General features: G+C 40.7%; 1 protein-coding gene across 1 annotated transcript in view; it reads left to right on the forward strand.

The window, feature by feature from the left end:
• Positions 1–17,071, forward strand: part of LOC135720639 (double C2-like domain-containing protein alpha) — a 59,552-nt gene that overhangs the window by 31,401 nt on the left and 11,080 nt on the right. Inside the window, exons 6-8 of the mRNA XM_065242838.2 lie at positions 2,577–2,703; positions 5,479–5,538; positions 7,507–7,712. Coding sequence (XP_065098910.1) covers positions 2,577–2,703; positions 5,479–5,538; positions 7,507–7,712 — 393 coding nt within the window. The remainder of the gene's footprint in view (positions 1–2,576; positions 2,704–5,478; positions 5,539–7,506; positions 7,713–17,071) is intronic.

The following is a 17,071-nucleotide window of genomic DNA, read 5'->3' on the forward strand; positions in this document are numbered from 1 at the left end:
TCTCGGACAGGGCTTTTCACTGACTAAAATAACTTACTGACATCTCTTAACATATGAGTGCTATTGTTTTGTCTCAAAATGCACGCCAGTATTGTATTATATATAAGGTTTGTTTGTAAAAATGTCCCAATTATAATAAAGACCGAGTTCTAAACTCTGTCCGGTAAACGTTATCCAGGCTTTTTATCTTAACTAAAATAGCTCCACTTTACTTCGGTCACATAACATAACACACTTCTAATATATCTTTACAAAAATATAATTAGAAAAACGTCGAGTATTTGCGTCTTTGTCAATTAATATATTCTAAAATTAACATTTAATTACAAACACTTACCTGACGTGAACTTCAGGAAACGGCTGACTTGTGTCCTTCCTTGTGTGAATCAGTAAGTGATTCCAGCTGTTGCGTGCGGATTGATCTCAGATGAAATGACCTGTGATCCAGATCCTTCCGAGTTAAAACATTTTAAATTCAAAATACACAGACGCACGCGCATACATACATACATACATGTACACGCGCGAGCACGCGCGCGCGCACACACGCACGCACACGGGTACACACACGGGTATATTTAGAAGTTTTAAGATTGTTATGATATTGGGACTATTTCTCCACTCGCACCTTCAGCTCTGAAGTTCAAATTCGCAGGCAGTACGCAGCCCAGTTATAACAAATGTGAAAGATATGAAATATCATTCAACAGCGATATCATTTAAGTGCAATCCTAAAATATGATTTAAAACATACCGGTAAACCTTTTATTATTAAGTATAAGAAATTAAAATGAATTAAATCGCATGTTTAAACGCCACAGAGATATCAGAGCCAGCAGTCGATTTCTGATGGGCTTGCCGAGGCGAGGCTGCGCTGGGCGGGGTGTGAGCGCTTAAGTGTCTGTGATTTTCTGGAGCTCATCTGGAGCTCCTCTCCGTCCGAAAGTGTCCGAGCACATTTTTAAATAGACGCTATCTATATTAACCGACCGCATATTTAAACTTAAAGCACATACATTCACGCCTGAACAACTCTTAAAATTACATTTTGTTACCAAATAACAGTAATATTATGAGCATTTTGTTGTCAGGAAACATAGCTGTCATAAGTCCACATATTGACCAGATTTGTCTTAATTAGTTCAGTCAACATAGCCATTCTGAATGTTGACTGAATTTGGAAATAACCATTCACTTAATGTTTTAAACACAGATTTATCTAGACTTAAAATAATATGTCTACTCAACTAAGCCCAAACAAGAAAATTGGTTCAACTTATATATTTTTGCCCTTCCAACATTTCATTAATTGGATTTTTTACAGTGTATCAAGACACACCTTGGAAACAATCAGACAAGAAACAATAAGAAAATTTATACAAAAACTACAAACATGAACGACAATACAGAAATTATAGTACAGGATCAGGGAACACAAGTGCCGGATTGTGCCAGAGCCCTCCCACCAACAGTTCTGGAGCAGAGGCGGACCAGGGGTAGGGACAAGGACCACAAAAATCAAGGACAAATAAAACAAAAGAACTCCAAGGCAATACAAACATGGCAGACATTACTTCAAAATTACAGGGAGTACCAAGGACCAGATCGTGATAGTTTTTACAAAGTATAATCATTAGTGCAGGGGCCTCCAAACTTTTTTGTGAGCAGGGATACCACAATGGAAATAACAATAATAATTTATAATTGTTTGAAATGTAAACATACATACCAAAGCCAAGCTAATATAAAAAAAATATGAAATAAATAGTAAAATTAAGGCTATTAGTAGAATGTGCTTTGGAAAATGTACTGATCTAGTTATTATTATGGTACATATATAAATTAGCCCACAAGTTTGTGGAAATTGATGACCAACCAGTAAATGGAACACACGTCAAGTATGGTTTTAAATGTGTGGGCTCGAATTGAATAAATCCAATTAAGCATGTGTCAGGGATTTAAACAAGACACGAACCCAAGTGCAGACGTAGACGATAACAATGGAATTTATTAAACAAAAACAGGGGAAAACAAAACCCACGAGGGGGCAAAACAGGACAAGGTAAACACAACACTAAACTGACACTAAACTTAACGTTAAACCAACAATAAACTTTTCACAACATATAATAGACTAGACTAAGGTAACTCAAAATAATTTGAAGCCACAAAAAACATGGTACTGTCAGAACCCTGTCACAAAGACTATAATACAAGACATGATTCTGACCGGATCCTGACAGCATGGTTGCAATGAAACATTTGTTTATTTATTTTGAAAAATAATATTGTAAACGTTTTCAATTATTTGCTGGTATTTCCTTATAAACTGGGATTATAAATTGCCAGCATGCTCATAATGTAATACATTTCTCATACAATAATCTAGTACATTATGTGGAAATATTATAATATTGAAAAAATGTATTATATTGTGAGCTCAAGATTAAAAAAAAAATGCATTATGATCATTTCATTACAATAATAATGTAATACTTATTACATTATGTGCCATTTTTTAATTATGTGCAGTTATAACATTATAGGTTGTTTCTGTCTCTTTCATTTTCTTTTAGGGTGTCTGTATGTGATGAGGACAAGCTGACTCATAATGAGTTCATTGGAGAGTCACGGGTGGCATTACGAAGAGTGAAGCCTGACAAGCCCAAACACTATAACATCTGTTTAGAGCATCCACCTCCTGTAAGTGTGTGAGAACATAGCCATAATTTAACTGAAACCACTGAAATCATGTATTTTGTGAACTTGAGCCTCTCTTTTATCCTAAACCCTTTTGACGCATGTGCAGCAGGCACTTATTTTGACAAGACGCATGATGTACATAGGTTTTTACATGACGCAACAAACACATATTTTGAATTCGGAAGGGAAGTCACCGACCACCACTGCTCATGTTGTTTCATCAGACTAAAATAGATTTGTATACATAAACAGCCTAAACATGTAAAGAAAAGTGGAAGAGGAAAACACTCTAAATGCATTATAAAAATCATTAAACTCATTTCCTGAGCTATAGTCCAAATGTACTAGTCCACAATAGATTTAGGTGAATATAGACTGAAATGTAAGATTGATAACAAATTGTGTAATTATAGTCAGACCAAGTACTTCTGTCTTACATAGTTTTTAGATTTACTTTATTTTAGATAGCATAGATTTACTTTAATCATAAAAGTAGTAACAGTAGTTGGTGGTCCTCACTGACACATGAATTCATATGTCAGTTAATGTTAGCTTATCATTGTTTTTTATTAGTTGGTGTGGATGTATACATGGCCGGACTTACCATTGGGCTTGAGTGGGCTTGAGCCCAGGGGCCTCGGCCAATAGGGGCCTCCGTGCTTGCTTGCGTTCGTTTGATTTGTTCAGTCGTTTTCATTTTTTATTTTACAGCCTATTGGTTGGTGCAGAATTGTTTGGTGCTGCATTTAATTCGTTAATATATATATGTCAGTCATCTTGGTGCTGAATATGACGCGCTGAGTTTACTGCTTTTGAAACCCATAGATGCAAGTACAATAGCGAATACGCGAAATGCGAGTCATGAATGAGCTTTACAGATAATGAGAAAGAGCAACGCGAAAATGAAGCGCTCAGTATGAAAAAGATTACTAGAGTAGCCTATGGTCTTGTAACTCAGTTTTTTTCTTGTTTGTTTGTAATCTTACGTGATACGCCGGTATACGCAGTATATCCACTAGTAATGGTCAAGGATTTCCGTATACCCATTTAAAAAAGCGTGAGGATACTTAACAGTGTGTGACAAACCTTTGACACTTTCATTCATAAATTGACATCTGAATCACTCACCATTCACATGCTGCACTTGCTACTTTGGCGGGTTTAACCACATATACAGTCGGCTATTTGGTATTTAATGCATTTGACTTCATGCGGCACTGCGCGATCCGATCATCATATGAAATCAAATTATCATGGCGCAAAAGTGATTGTAAAGAAGACGGGTGTTTTCTAGTGGTTCCACAACAGCCAAAAGAATGACATCAGAGTACCGCGAGAGCGATTCGAGAAATCAGACGGGGAAGTCTGCTTTCTAATCGCTCTCGCGGTACTTTGACATCACCAAGCGGTCTGCGTAGCGCCAAATGAAATCCAATCTGTTCGCAGTCTGCAGTTCACGCAACAAACAGTTTCTGTGGAGAAATAAACGAGTGAAGCAGAGCTACGAAACATAACAAAATCCGGAGAGTTAACAACACACATATGACTATGTCAACATTTAAATCATCAGTCCAGTTTATTACTTCATCTGGAGGTGAGGATTCACTAAATTATGGCCATGTTGTTGTCCTGATGGTTTTTGATATAATCCACTAGCTAGCCTAACTTTCCTGTAGTTTCTCTTTCAGCATGTTTGCTAACAGAATCACAGTTTAAACTTCTGAAAAGTGTTCATTTTTATATCTACGTTCAAGGTTTTAATGTATTACGTTCATATCAGACGCAAAAATTAATTAATGATCATCTTCTCCACTTTGGTTTTTGGTGTCTAATATTACATGATGGTCTTGTCATAATTATTAAGTAACATCCTAAAATCTTTACTTTTTCATTCTTAAACACTGCACCCCTTGTACGCTATTTGCAAAAAAATACACTTGTTGATTATGTTTATAATGTTATATGGTGTGTAATAAGGTGAATGTTTATCAAGACTATTATTATTTTCTTAAGCTAAGTCTTACACAATGATTTTAAATGTTGTTATGGGGTATTTTTTAATGTGCATGATTAATTTGGATTTGTGACATCCCTAAAAATACATGATTTAATTTTAGACTGGGCTTATGTTCTGCTTTAGAGATATAGGGGCAGTTTCCTAGTCAGGTCTTATCCTAGTCCCAGACTAAAATGCATGTTTGATCTGTCTTAATTTAAACACATCTTGCACTGATATATCTTAACATTGTCTCAAGACACACACCAGTAATGTTTTTTGTAAGGTTTGTTTGTAAAAACTACTTGAATGCCCTAATAATAACCTATAGCAATAGGCCTAGTGCTGGATTAATCTAAACCCTGTCGGGAAAAACTTCCCTAAAATATAGTTCTATGATATATTTTTTATTTTAGGTTGTTTACTGTATGTGTGCACTCTCAGAAGATAATTTACACAAGCTGTCACTGGGGTGGTACCCTTTCAAGTAGTACACCTTTGTACCTAAAGAGTGCATGTAATGGGAACAAATGTATATATCTGTACCTAAATAGTAAATATTAGGACCCATTTAAAGGGTACCATCCTAGTGACAGCTTTTGTACCTTTTGTTCTGAGAGTGTAGGGCCCAAAATTTATTCAAGCCCAGGGGCCTCCACCCTGGTAAGTCCTGCCCTGGATGTATATTACTGTAGGTACACTTATTAACAAATGTATATTTTGCATTTCTATTAGTCTACAATTGTATTACTTGTAAGACAACTCTGTGTATTCGTCAGCTGTCGTCTCCCACGGCCATGAGTTCAGCTCTGAGAGGAATCTCCTGCTATCTGAAAGAGGTAAACATAACATTTGTTTCTGATATTTTGTGATATTCTGATATATTATATTCTGACTTCGCTTTTCTCTAAAGCTTAGCTATGTAGGTAGGTAGGTGATAGGTAGTTTGCGCCTTTGGTAGTGTTAATTTTATCAGACGAGACAAGACTAAATATGTTCGTCAACGACCTTTTCTTCCATGACTAAGACAAGATGATGACAAGACTGCACAGATGTCCAAAAAAATTAACGTGCATTATTGTTGATGAAAAAAGACGAGACCAAATGTTTTGCATAAAATAAAAACTAAGATAAAATCTCTCTTCATTTTCGTCTACAATCGTCTCTACTAGAGATAGAATATTCAGCCGATACGTTACCCCTTCAAATTACACTGAATGAGTTTGCTCTGTTGCTCAAGTTAGTACAGGTCTCATACTCCTGTTGCTGCCAGCCTGTGTCTGCAACATGAAGCTACATCGAGCAAGAACACAACACCCATAGATAGCGAATACGAGCGACTAGCGCTGACATCATTTGTGAATGTGTCTCTTAAATTAGAAAACCAGACACGTTAAAACAAAGTTGAATTCAACAAAAATCATTCAACAAGTGTATTTTGTCAGGTAATTATGACATTGAACCAATATTTTGAAATGTGTGAAACATTATTTGACTGAAATGGTTATCAGTAATAATCTCAGAAATAATTTATTTAAAAAAAGACAAAAATGTTTTAACTAATACTTGACTAAGATATATTAGACGGACAGAGGTATAGTTGGATTCCCCATCTGAATACGAGGTCATCAAGGCCCATATTAACACCTTATTAGAGGCCAAGGTTATAAATGAGAATTCTTACCGCTTTGCATCCCCATAGTCCTTGTTAAGAAAAATAATGGTAGTCTGCGCATGTGCATAGACTACGTCAATTGAATGCAAGAACTAGGAAGGATGCGTTTCCTCTTCTTCGTATAGAAGAGTCATTGGATTCTCTGACAGTAGCCATCTGGTTCTCCACTTTGGATTTGGCCACCAGGTATAATCAGGTCCCTGTCAGTGATCAAGACAGGTCAAAAACAGCCTTTTGTACACCTTTCGGTTTATTTCAGTAGAACCGCATGCCATTTGGCCTTGGCAACGCGCATATATATATGACGACAAATACATGCATTTGAGTGCTTGCAGTGCTGTGCAGACTTATCAGCCTCTGATGTCAGAGTTTCTTGAGAGCCATTCAAAAGCCTAATAATAAGCCTGAAGTTGGTCTTGCGCTGGTGTGAATTGCACTTTAGGGAACAATCGCTCAAGTTGCTCTCACGTTATTTGTATTGGATGTGCCGATTGGTCAGCATCAGTCACAAGATGTGTTTAAACTCAACATTTGAGGTGTGCATTCAAACAATGGAGACTCACATTGCTGCACTTGGCAATGGTATAACAAGGCATCCGCATCCTTGTTTCACTCTAAGAAATGGTGCTAAATAGTACTAAGAGTTTGTAATCATTAGGGGAGCATTTTAAGCACTGCAGAGCACCTATGTAGAACCTGTGTAGATGGATAATTTTTGTACAAATTCGCATCAGTTACCTTCTGAAGTCTTCTATTGCCCCCCTGGAGCCATGTTGCTAATGTCTGTGAAGGATGGATGCACTTTCTGGGCTTCAAAATCAAAAGTTGTTCCCTGGTGCCTGTTTACTTAATGCTTACTGTTAAATTTGGAAGAGCAAGGTGATTTTTATATAACATTCAATATACAGTAATTTTCATATGCCGGAGTATCCCTTTAAAGGATTTAAGATCCAATTACGTCAATTTAAGATACAATAGGAATTTATAAAGGGAGTAGTGTTTGAATGTTATATTTAAGCAACTTTATATAATGCTGCATTAATGTTTAGTTGGTTTAAAAAGTACTTAACAATCATAATACTTATAATTTCAGATGTTTTATATAATTTCCGAAACTCTGTTTTTTATGCAGTGGGATAGTGAGCAGCAGTGCAATTTGGAAGAGCGAGGTCGTCTGCTATTATATCTGCAGTTTCTGCCACCATTCCAGAATTCAGAAAAGGAAGGCCAGAAAGATGCTAAAGAGCAAGCTAAAGGTGGTCTGTGTGTGGGGGTCCGTCGCTGTGCCCACCTGGCAGCCATGGACGTCAACGGCTTTTCTGACCCATATGTGAAAATGTAAGCGTAATTACACCTTGCTGGCAACCACATTTTTTGCAAATTTACTTTTTGTGTCCAAAATGGCAAAAACTGTTTGCATTTTAGAGATGTTAAAAATGTAGAGATGTTGTTCATAATCACTAAGCCTGGCAAACTCGATTCCTTTTAAGGATCCGGGTTATTGTGAGTCACTCACTAAAGTGATCCGGTTTGTTTGAGTCACTTAAGTCACTTGAGTCAGTATTGCCAAATCGCCAAGGAAACTCAGTACAGACCCACTTGTAACGGGCTGTTTCCTTTCCTTGCTTCCTTTCCTCCTGTCTCAGCTCCACCCCAGAGCCGGAGAGTCTCGGCTCTGACTCGCGAAACTGTTCGCGTGGATTAGCCGGTTACGAGTTGAGAGATGCTCGAGTCAGAGCCGGAAACATTGCAGATTCGCATGTCTCTCGAATCCGCAATGTTTCCGGCTCTAAGTGAGAATCTCAGGTCAGTTCACGGCTCAACTTCACTTTGGCATCCTAAAATGACTTTAATTTGAGTGATTTTACTCGATTTAGCAAGATTAAATGCAGATTGACTTTCAAATGCAGACTGACCACCCAAATTAAGACTACATTATTTAGCTGGTAATATCAGTATAGATCATATCATATATTTAGGTGCATGAAAAACATGCTAGTAAGGCATCAATAGATTCACTTTGAATTAATATATTAAAAGTGGAGCGGGGCGTAGAAAGTTTTCTGAAAAGAAAAAAACAAAAACCCTAGACAAACACTTTAAATATTTATTAACAACAGCAGTATTTTTTATGCTTGATCGTGGTTTTTCTTAAAAGTTATTTAAGACCTTTAATGGCAAATGTCGAGATGGCATTATTGTTGAAGCCTTCATTAAAAGTAAAGTAGCCTTCATTAAAATGATGCGCGAACCTCTTCACTTGTGGGTTTCCATTGATTTCGGACAAAACTGGGATGTGTGCATTCAGGTATGCACTATGAATATCTCTCTGCTCTTGCCCAGAGATTGTGCACGCACTTAAAATCTCCTAAATCACTTACATGCAATTGTTTTATCTTTCCTGAAGTGTACGTGTATGCCCTCAGACTGCCTCCCGTGCATTCGCAAAACCATCAGCTCTCGCCCTCTCTCTCTGGTAAAAAGGTTGCGCTTTGGTCTGCAACGCGAACGAGCCTCCGCTTATCGCGCGCGTCTCAACAAACGTCTCAGTGTTCATGGGAGTTGTAGTTTCCCAGTGTCGCATTGCGCATTGTTTATAATTTCGCATAACTTTTAAGAAAACTACAATAAAAAATATATTTAACCTGCCAAAGTGGCTAGTGGGATTAGCTGTCTTCCTCGCCACAGCCGAAATCTACATTTGGCAGGTTGGCGGGTAAATGTCAAGCCCTGGCTGTGGGAATACCAATGTTCTAGTAGTGTGTTTTCATATATAACCAAGGCACTTCAACAACATTTTGTGGAAAACACTGTTTCAAAATTAGAGAACAGTAAGCACTGTAACACAAAAAAAATTACAACCAAAAATTTTCTGGGTACAGTTGTTAAAAATTTGTAAGAAGTGTAGAGTTTGTGGCTGCAGAACATTGTTAGTTTCTCACTCCACTCTTGTGTGTGATCTTTCTACATGCTTCCTACAGTCTCTTCCACATTTCAGTAATTGTTGTGCATTTCTTAATCATAACTTTGTCACTTTGAATTTTTTTTTAGAGATTTTCAGTTGACTTTAGACCAGGACTCTGGGCTGACCATTTCATGCATTTTGGGTTCAGTCTTTTTTCAATTAGACACTTGGCATAATGTTCCTATCTCAAACCTACATAAATTAATCTTGCTTTAATCACTAAATTGACCTTTAGAAAAGTCTCTCTGTCTGCAAAACATACTCCTCAGTAAAGCTTACAGTAGTATCCTTTTAAGTGCAATTGTCTGTTACCAGTTTCATGTTGGTGTATAAGCCTTCCCTTATATTATAAGCCTTATCTTCATTTTCACTTTGACATTTGCTTCAAAACATAATACTGGCAAAGGTCTCATAACAATGTGTTCAGCACAAACTGGGCTACAATATTATGTGAGCAACATGTATGTCCATGTTGTTGTGATTATAATCCAGGTAAGACAGGATGCGGATCCAAATGCAGTTAGTGATGGTCGCTTTCGAAGCACTGCTTCATGAGGCTTCGAAACCTTTACGAATCTTTTGTTTCGAATCATTGGTTCGGAGCTTGTTTCAAATTTGGCCAAGTCACGTGATTTCAGCAAACGAGGCTTCATGACGTCATTACTGTTTCGAAACGTTTCGAAACTCCGTTGGTTCACCACTAGGGGGTGTTGATTTCAAAGTGAACCCATGAACCAGTATGTGAAACCCCGCCAGTTTTGACTATATAAACAGCAAGCAAAGGCAAGATGTTGTGGGTTATAGAGTTGGTGGATGAAATTGTTAATTTGGTATTTGATAGCGATTGTGAAATGAGTGGAATTAAGAGACCAAGACCAAGATCAATTGTCTGGGATCACTTTCAGAGTTTGGAGAACAATATTGTGAGATGTATGTTGTGTGATCAACACCTGACATACCACAATAACACCTCATCAATGTTGAGGCACTTGCGCTCCAAGCATCCAGATGAAGCTGATGGGCACACATCCGGTAGTGGTGAAATATCTGGCACATCCAGTAGAGGTGAAATATCTGGCACATCCAAACAAGGTATGTATAGAATCTGTCACACCAAACGATCTGTGCTTGTTGTCAAAAGTGTGTGTTTGTGTGGGACTTTAAAACCTAACCCCCAGTTTCAGAGACAAACAACTGAAAAAACTTAAGACAGATATTAAAATATGCCAGTGCTATGGTTTATTAATTTACACTCTAGTAATGTCTAAGGCATGTTTATTGAATTTGCTTAAACATCTTAATGTTACCAAGGCCTAGAACAGGCTTCAACAAAGCCTTGACTGAAACCAGGCACATGTATATGAAATAATGACAAAGTTTAAATAATGAATTTTTATTTTTCAATTTTTCAGCAAGGCAAAGGGACATTGATGAGGCACTGGTGGACATGATTGTGAAGGATTCCCAGCCATTTTCCATGGTGGAGGATGAGGGCTTCAGGGCTTTTGTGCAGAAACTGGATCCAACATATGTGCTTCCATCAAGGCATGGGCTGAAGAACATGGTTGCTGCAAGATATAAAGTGACAAAAGAGAAGGTGGTGGAGGAAGTCAAAAGCGCAAACACTGTGAATCTTACATCTGACATGTGGACATCAATAAATACGGAGGCATACCTTGCAGTAACATGCCATTATATCAATGAAGAGAAGTTGTGTAGTGTTGTGCTGGGAGTTTTGAAGTTTCCTGAAACCCACACAGCAGAGCACATCAAAGAAGCAAAGTCCATTTTGCTGGAGTCCTGGGGAATAAGAGACAAAGTGACATGTCTCATCACAGACCATGCCTCGAACATGACACTGTGTGCTAATCTGCTTCAGATTAGACATATTCCTTGCTTTGCACACACCTTAAATCTGGTTGTAAAAAATGCCCTCTCTCAAACAGCAGATCTTAGTGCCATTCGAGATCACTGCAGAAGAGTTGTTACCTTCTTTAGATGCAGCACAAATGCCACTGAGAAACTGTCAGCAATTCAGCAGCAGATGGGCAGACCGAAGAAGAAACTGATTCAAGAGGTGGAAACAAGGTGGAACAGCACATTTTTCATGCTCCAAAGAATATATGAAGAACGTGAAGCAGTTGGTGCTGCTCTAACATCCTTAAACACCAATGTGACACCCTTGAACAGTGGACAGTTTGAAGCAATCGCACAGTGTCTTCAAGCCCTTTCAGCCTTTAACCATGCCACAGTTGAGCTCTCTGCAGAGAAAGTGGTCACAGCTTCAAAAATTATACCCATTGTCAGAATGCTGTTTTATAAAATAAACGAGAAGGCACAGAAACTTTCATCAACAACAGCAATTGAGCTCACAAACAACTTGATAAAAAACCTTAAGAAACGTTTTGGAACAGTGGAATCCTTGAGGACCTTGGCTAAGGCTACACTTTTGGATCCCAGATTCAAGACTGTTGTGTTTGGCTGTGCAGCCAATGCTGACGCTGCGGTCAAGGACTGCATTGCTGAATGCAGTGCAGTGATGCGGGAAACATCATCGGCTCCACCACCTGGGTCACCTCAGCCATCAACTTCAGCTGCAGCCACTTCAGCAGAAGGACAGGAAGACAGAGAGAACCTATGGGAACTCTTGGACAATAAGATACAGGAAACACAAAAGGTCCATAGTGTCACTGCTGATGCAACAGTTGAAGTACAGCGATATTTAAATACACCATACATGAACAGAACAAGTGATCCACTGGAGTTTTGGTCAAAACATCAAACTTTCTTCCCTCATCTCTTTCAGCTTGCCAAAAAATACCTCTCAATACCAGCTACATCTGTGCCATGTGAAAGAGTTTTTTCCAAAGCTGGAGAAGTTCTGTGCAAAAAAAGAAACCGGTTAAGTGCTAAAACACTACAACAACTTCTGTTCTTAAATAAAAATTCATAATGTAATTTTTGCATGGGTCTTGTGTTTATTTTGTCACACTTCCATTTTTTAAAACACAACTTCAATTTCACACACAAGTGCATGTTTATCTTACTGTCCAAGAGTCCCCATAGTGTTCATCTCCATTCAGTTCACTTTGACTTTGCATGTGTTTTATAGGCAGCTTTGATGACAAACACATGTGAGTATAATTTAAAAGTAAAAGTAAATGCAGGTAAATTGTCTAATTAACAAAATACCCTAACTGAAACACATAATCCAAACACTAATTTTTAATGGTATTTAATGACTTAAAAAATATTTTGACAATACTACACTGTTGTGAACATATTTACAATAGTTTGCCAAATGTGTCATTATGTTTGGACCTAGATTTCAGTGTTTACACTAATTTGACCAGCAGGTGTCGCCAGCGTGTGCGGTGTTTCGAACGCTTCGAAAAACTGAATCAATTTGCGAAGCAATTGGTTCAATTGATTCGAAGCTTCGAAAAGCTTCGTTTCTCCCATCACTAAATGCAGTGAGGTTTATTAAAAATAACAATAAACAAGCAAAAACATAGCAGGTCTTCCAACAAGGGACTAGGACACCAAACACCATAACAGCTAACAACAATCGACATCAGACACTGGAAACACTAGGCTTAAATACACAGAGTAATCAGGGAAAACAAGACACACCTGGGGAACAATCATCACACGGACCAATGAACAAAAGAACTACAAAGAACTACAGACATGGATTACACAGACATGACTTCAAAATAAGAGTACAAGACAGGGTACACAGACAGAGTTCATTACATAGCCCCCCCCCTATGAGCGGCTTCCAGACGCTCCCAGAGAGTCCACAATAAAGTCCAGGTGGGCGGAGGAATGGAGGTGGAACCAGGGGGAGGGACGGTGGGCTTGGACAAAGAAAGTTCATGGGCAAGAGCCCAGGCGGAGCCGCGGGCGGAGGCTGGAGCCAGGGCGGAGCCGCGGGCGGAGGCTGGAGCCAGGGCGGAGCCGGCAGAGCAGGAAGCCAGGGCGGAGCCGGCAGAGCAGGAAGCCAGGGCGGAGCCGGCAGAGCAGGAAGCCAGGGCGGAGCCGGCAGAGCAGGAAGCCAGGGCGGAGCCGGCAGAGCAGGAAGCCAGGGCGGTGCCGGTGGTACCAGGAACCTGGGTAGAGAGGAACAACAGAGAGAGTCCCTCTGGGCCTGGTTAGACAGGGCAGTGAGGGCAAGGAGCTTGGGGACAGCCATCGTGGGATAGGCAGAGAGTTCTGTACTGGCCATAGTTCTGGTGACAATAGAAAGTCTCTGGAGCTTCGGGGTGGCCACACTAGCTGACCAAAGAGGCACAGATGACTCACTCGGCACAGATGACTCACTCGGCACAGATGACTCACTCGGCACAGATGACTCACTCGGCACAGATGACTCACTCCGCACAGATGACTCACTCCGCACAGATGACTCACTCCGCACAGATGACTCACTCGGCTCAGGGGAATCAGAAGACTCACTCGGCTCAGGGGCATCAGAAGACTCACTCGGCTCAGGGGCATCAGAAGACTCACTCGGCTCAGGGGAATCAGAAGACTCACTCGGCTCAGGGGAATCAGAAGACTCGGGGGAATCAGAAGACTCGGAGGACTCGGGAGATTCACTCGGCTCGGAGGACTCGGGAGATTCACTCGGCTCGGAGGACTCGGGAGATTCACTCGGCTCGGAGGACTCGGGAGATTCACTCGGCTCGGAGGACTCGGGAGATTCACTCGGCTCGGAGGACTCGGGAGATTCACTCGGCTCGGAGGACTCGGGAGATTCACTCGGCTCGGAGGACTCGGGAGATTCACTCGGCTCGGAGGACTCGGGAGATTCACTCGGCTCGGAGGACTCGGGAGATTCACTCGGCTCGGAGGACTCGGGAGATTCACTCGGCTCGGAGGACTCGGGAGATTCACTCGGCTCGGAGGACTCGGGAGATTCACTCGGCTCGGAGGACTCGGGAGATTCACTCGGCTCGGAGGACTCGGGAGATTCACTCGGCTCGGAGGACTCGGGAGATTCACTCGGCTCGGAGGACTCGGGAGATTCACTCGGCTCGGAGGACTCGGGAGATTCACTCGGCTCGGAGGACTCGGGAGATTCACTCGGCTCGGAGGACTCGGGAGATTCACTCGGCTCGGAGGACTCGGGAGATTCATTCGGCTCGGAGGACTCGGGAGATTCAATCGACTCAGGGGACTCGGGAGATTCAGATGATTCAGTGGGTTCCTGGAAAGCATCATAAGAGACAGAAGAGCAGTACGCGGACCACACACTCCACAGAGCCATGCCAAATATGGAAATTACTGAGTGCAGAGAACATACCTCAGATTTAGCATGCACCACGGAGCTGAAGACCACAGGACGGGGCACCCCGGCCACCCGTACGGTTACCAATGGTACATCCATCAGACTGGTGATTAAATGTCAGATTTTTGGCAGTGCTGGAGGGTTCATCAATGCAAGTTGGTGAAGTGGAGTGGGTGTGGCAGTCATTTTGTGAGTTTGTTCGGGTATGGGAGCCATCTTGACAATGGGTGTAGGTGTTACTACTGCACCTTTAACAGCTGGAACAGTGATGATGGTGGCTTTGTGGAAAATCGGAGCTGGTATGGTTGTGGCAAACTCGAATACTGGGGCCGGATTAACAGCAGCGAACTGAGGTATGGAGTGGAATGTCGTGGCGGCCATCTTGAGCACGGGCGCTGACTCAGGGGAAACAGGACTAGGGGAATTAGCGTCCGCACTAACAGTGGGTCGCTCGGCCCTGGGTTTCTTCCTCCACCACCGGTGACGTGAGCAACGCGAGGGGAAAGCGTTCACCGGCACGGAAGTGACAGTCTTATGCACGGGGGCAGCGGACATGCACTCAAGTGACTCGGGCGTGAATCGTGCATACGTTTCACCAAGCTTATCCACGTAACGGGCAAATTCAAAAAACTCCATCTCCTCGAGCCCGGCCATTTTCCCTCGGGGGAGAGGCTCGTCCAAACAATCATTAAATATGTAATTAAGTTCCATATCGCGGAGACCCAAACCAGACGCCAATGTCCAAAAGATTTGAGCAATGGAGAGCAGTAAGGTCTGCTAGTCTGTCCCACCACTCCTCCTCCGTGGAGGGAGGACAAACCTGAACTCGGATGCCGCCACAACGAAGCATACTGGAATCCCTGAGACGCACACGGGAACAAGGAGTACTGCTGGATCCTATTTTAGGTCGATCGTTCTGTTGTGATTATAATCCAGGTAAGACAGGATGCGGATCCAAATGCAGTGAGGTTTATTAAAAATAACAATAAACAAGCAAAAACATAGCAGGTCTTCCAACAAGGGACTAGGACACCAAACACCATAACAGCTAACAACGATCGACATCAGACACTGGAAACACTAGGCTTAAATACACAGAGTAATCAGGGAAAACAAGACACACCTGGGGAACAATCATCACACGGACCAATGAACAAAAGAACTACAAAGAACTACAGACATGGATGACACAGACATGACTTCAAAATAAGAGTACAAGACAGGGTACACAGACAGAGTTCATTACACATGTTTGTATTTTTGTGAGAAAAAATGTTTATCCATGGTTTTTAAAAATAAATTTTTTTTTTCACAAAACCCATACTAAACTAATTTATTTATTTATTTATATTCAATTGAAATATTTTGTTATAATTTCACAAGTAAACCTTACAGAAACCATGGTTTTACTACAGAAAAAGTGCAACTAAATGCAACTTTTTTGGCTAAATGCAATTTGTATTACCATATGTTTTATAGAAAATCATGATTAAACTGGTTTCTGGTTGCTGGTTCGAGGCTCACGGCTGGTGGGTTGTTACTGTGATGCCCTTGAGCAAGACACCTTACCCTAATTGCACCCCGGGCCCACTGCTCCGGGTGTGTGTTCACGACTTACATTAAACTGTAGTATATTTTTTCATTCAAAGTTAATAATATACTGAATAATATCGAACTGAATTTCATTATTGAATTAAGCAATGCACCGAATCCAGATTTTTTGGGTTCGGCCAAATACCAAATCCACTGTTTAAGATTTGGCCGAATCCGAAACTGAGTACCGAATCCTACTCGCATCCTTATTCCATAACACAGTAAAACACATTAATGAAGTAAACAATGTCCACAGCAGTGTATTTTTCATTTTATTTAATTTTAACTGTACATTATGCCAGGATGACAAGTTGGAAAAACTATTTTGACAATTACCATAAGCCTATGCATAATGAAAGCGATGCGTTGCGACACGCTCGTTTTTCCAATAAGCAAGCAGCTCTGCACTGAAAACCGGCGCTGAGCGCCAAGAGTTCAAAAATATTCAACTTTGAGTGAGATGCTCTGCTCGTCAATGTTAGTTTTCACACGGCCGTCCAATAACAGTGGAGGAGGGGCGGGACATTACCACAGCAACCAACCGGCTCACAGCTGAAGCATCACAGCTACCAAGCGCTCGGCTGAAAAACACCTGGCATTTGACGTCCTCAAGGCGTTTTCAGCCGTGTTTTAAAGTTTTGGTGTGTCCAGCCCCTAAGGCTCACCGAAAGAAAAAGCTCATCTCCACGTCAGCACCCTTTTTTTTTTTTTTTTCAGAAATTCAAAAAGTATACAAGGAGTTATAAAAAAATATACATCTCGCAACAATTGAAGATCAAGTAAACATAGATTATAAAGTAGTTAAAAAATAAATAATAAGCAAAAGAAAGAGGGAAAAAAAATGCC

This window comes from Paramisgurnus dabryanus, chromosome 1, assembly GCF_030506205.2.
Source record: "Paramisgurnus dabryanus chromosome 1, PD_genome_1.1, whole genome shotgun sequence".
Lineage (NCBI taxonomy): Eukaryota > Metazoa > Chordata > Actinopteri > Cypriniformes > Cobitidae > Paramisgurnus > Paramisgurnus dabryanus.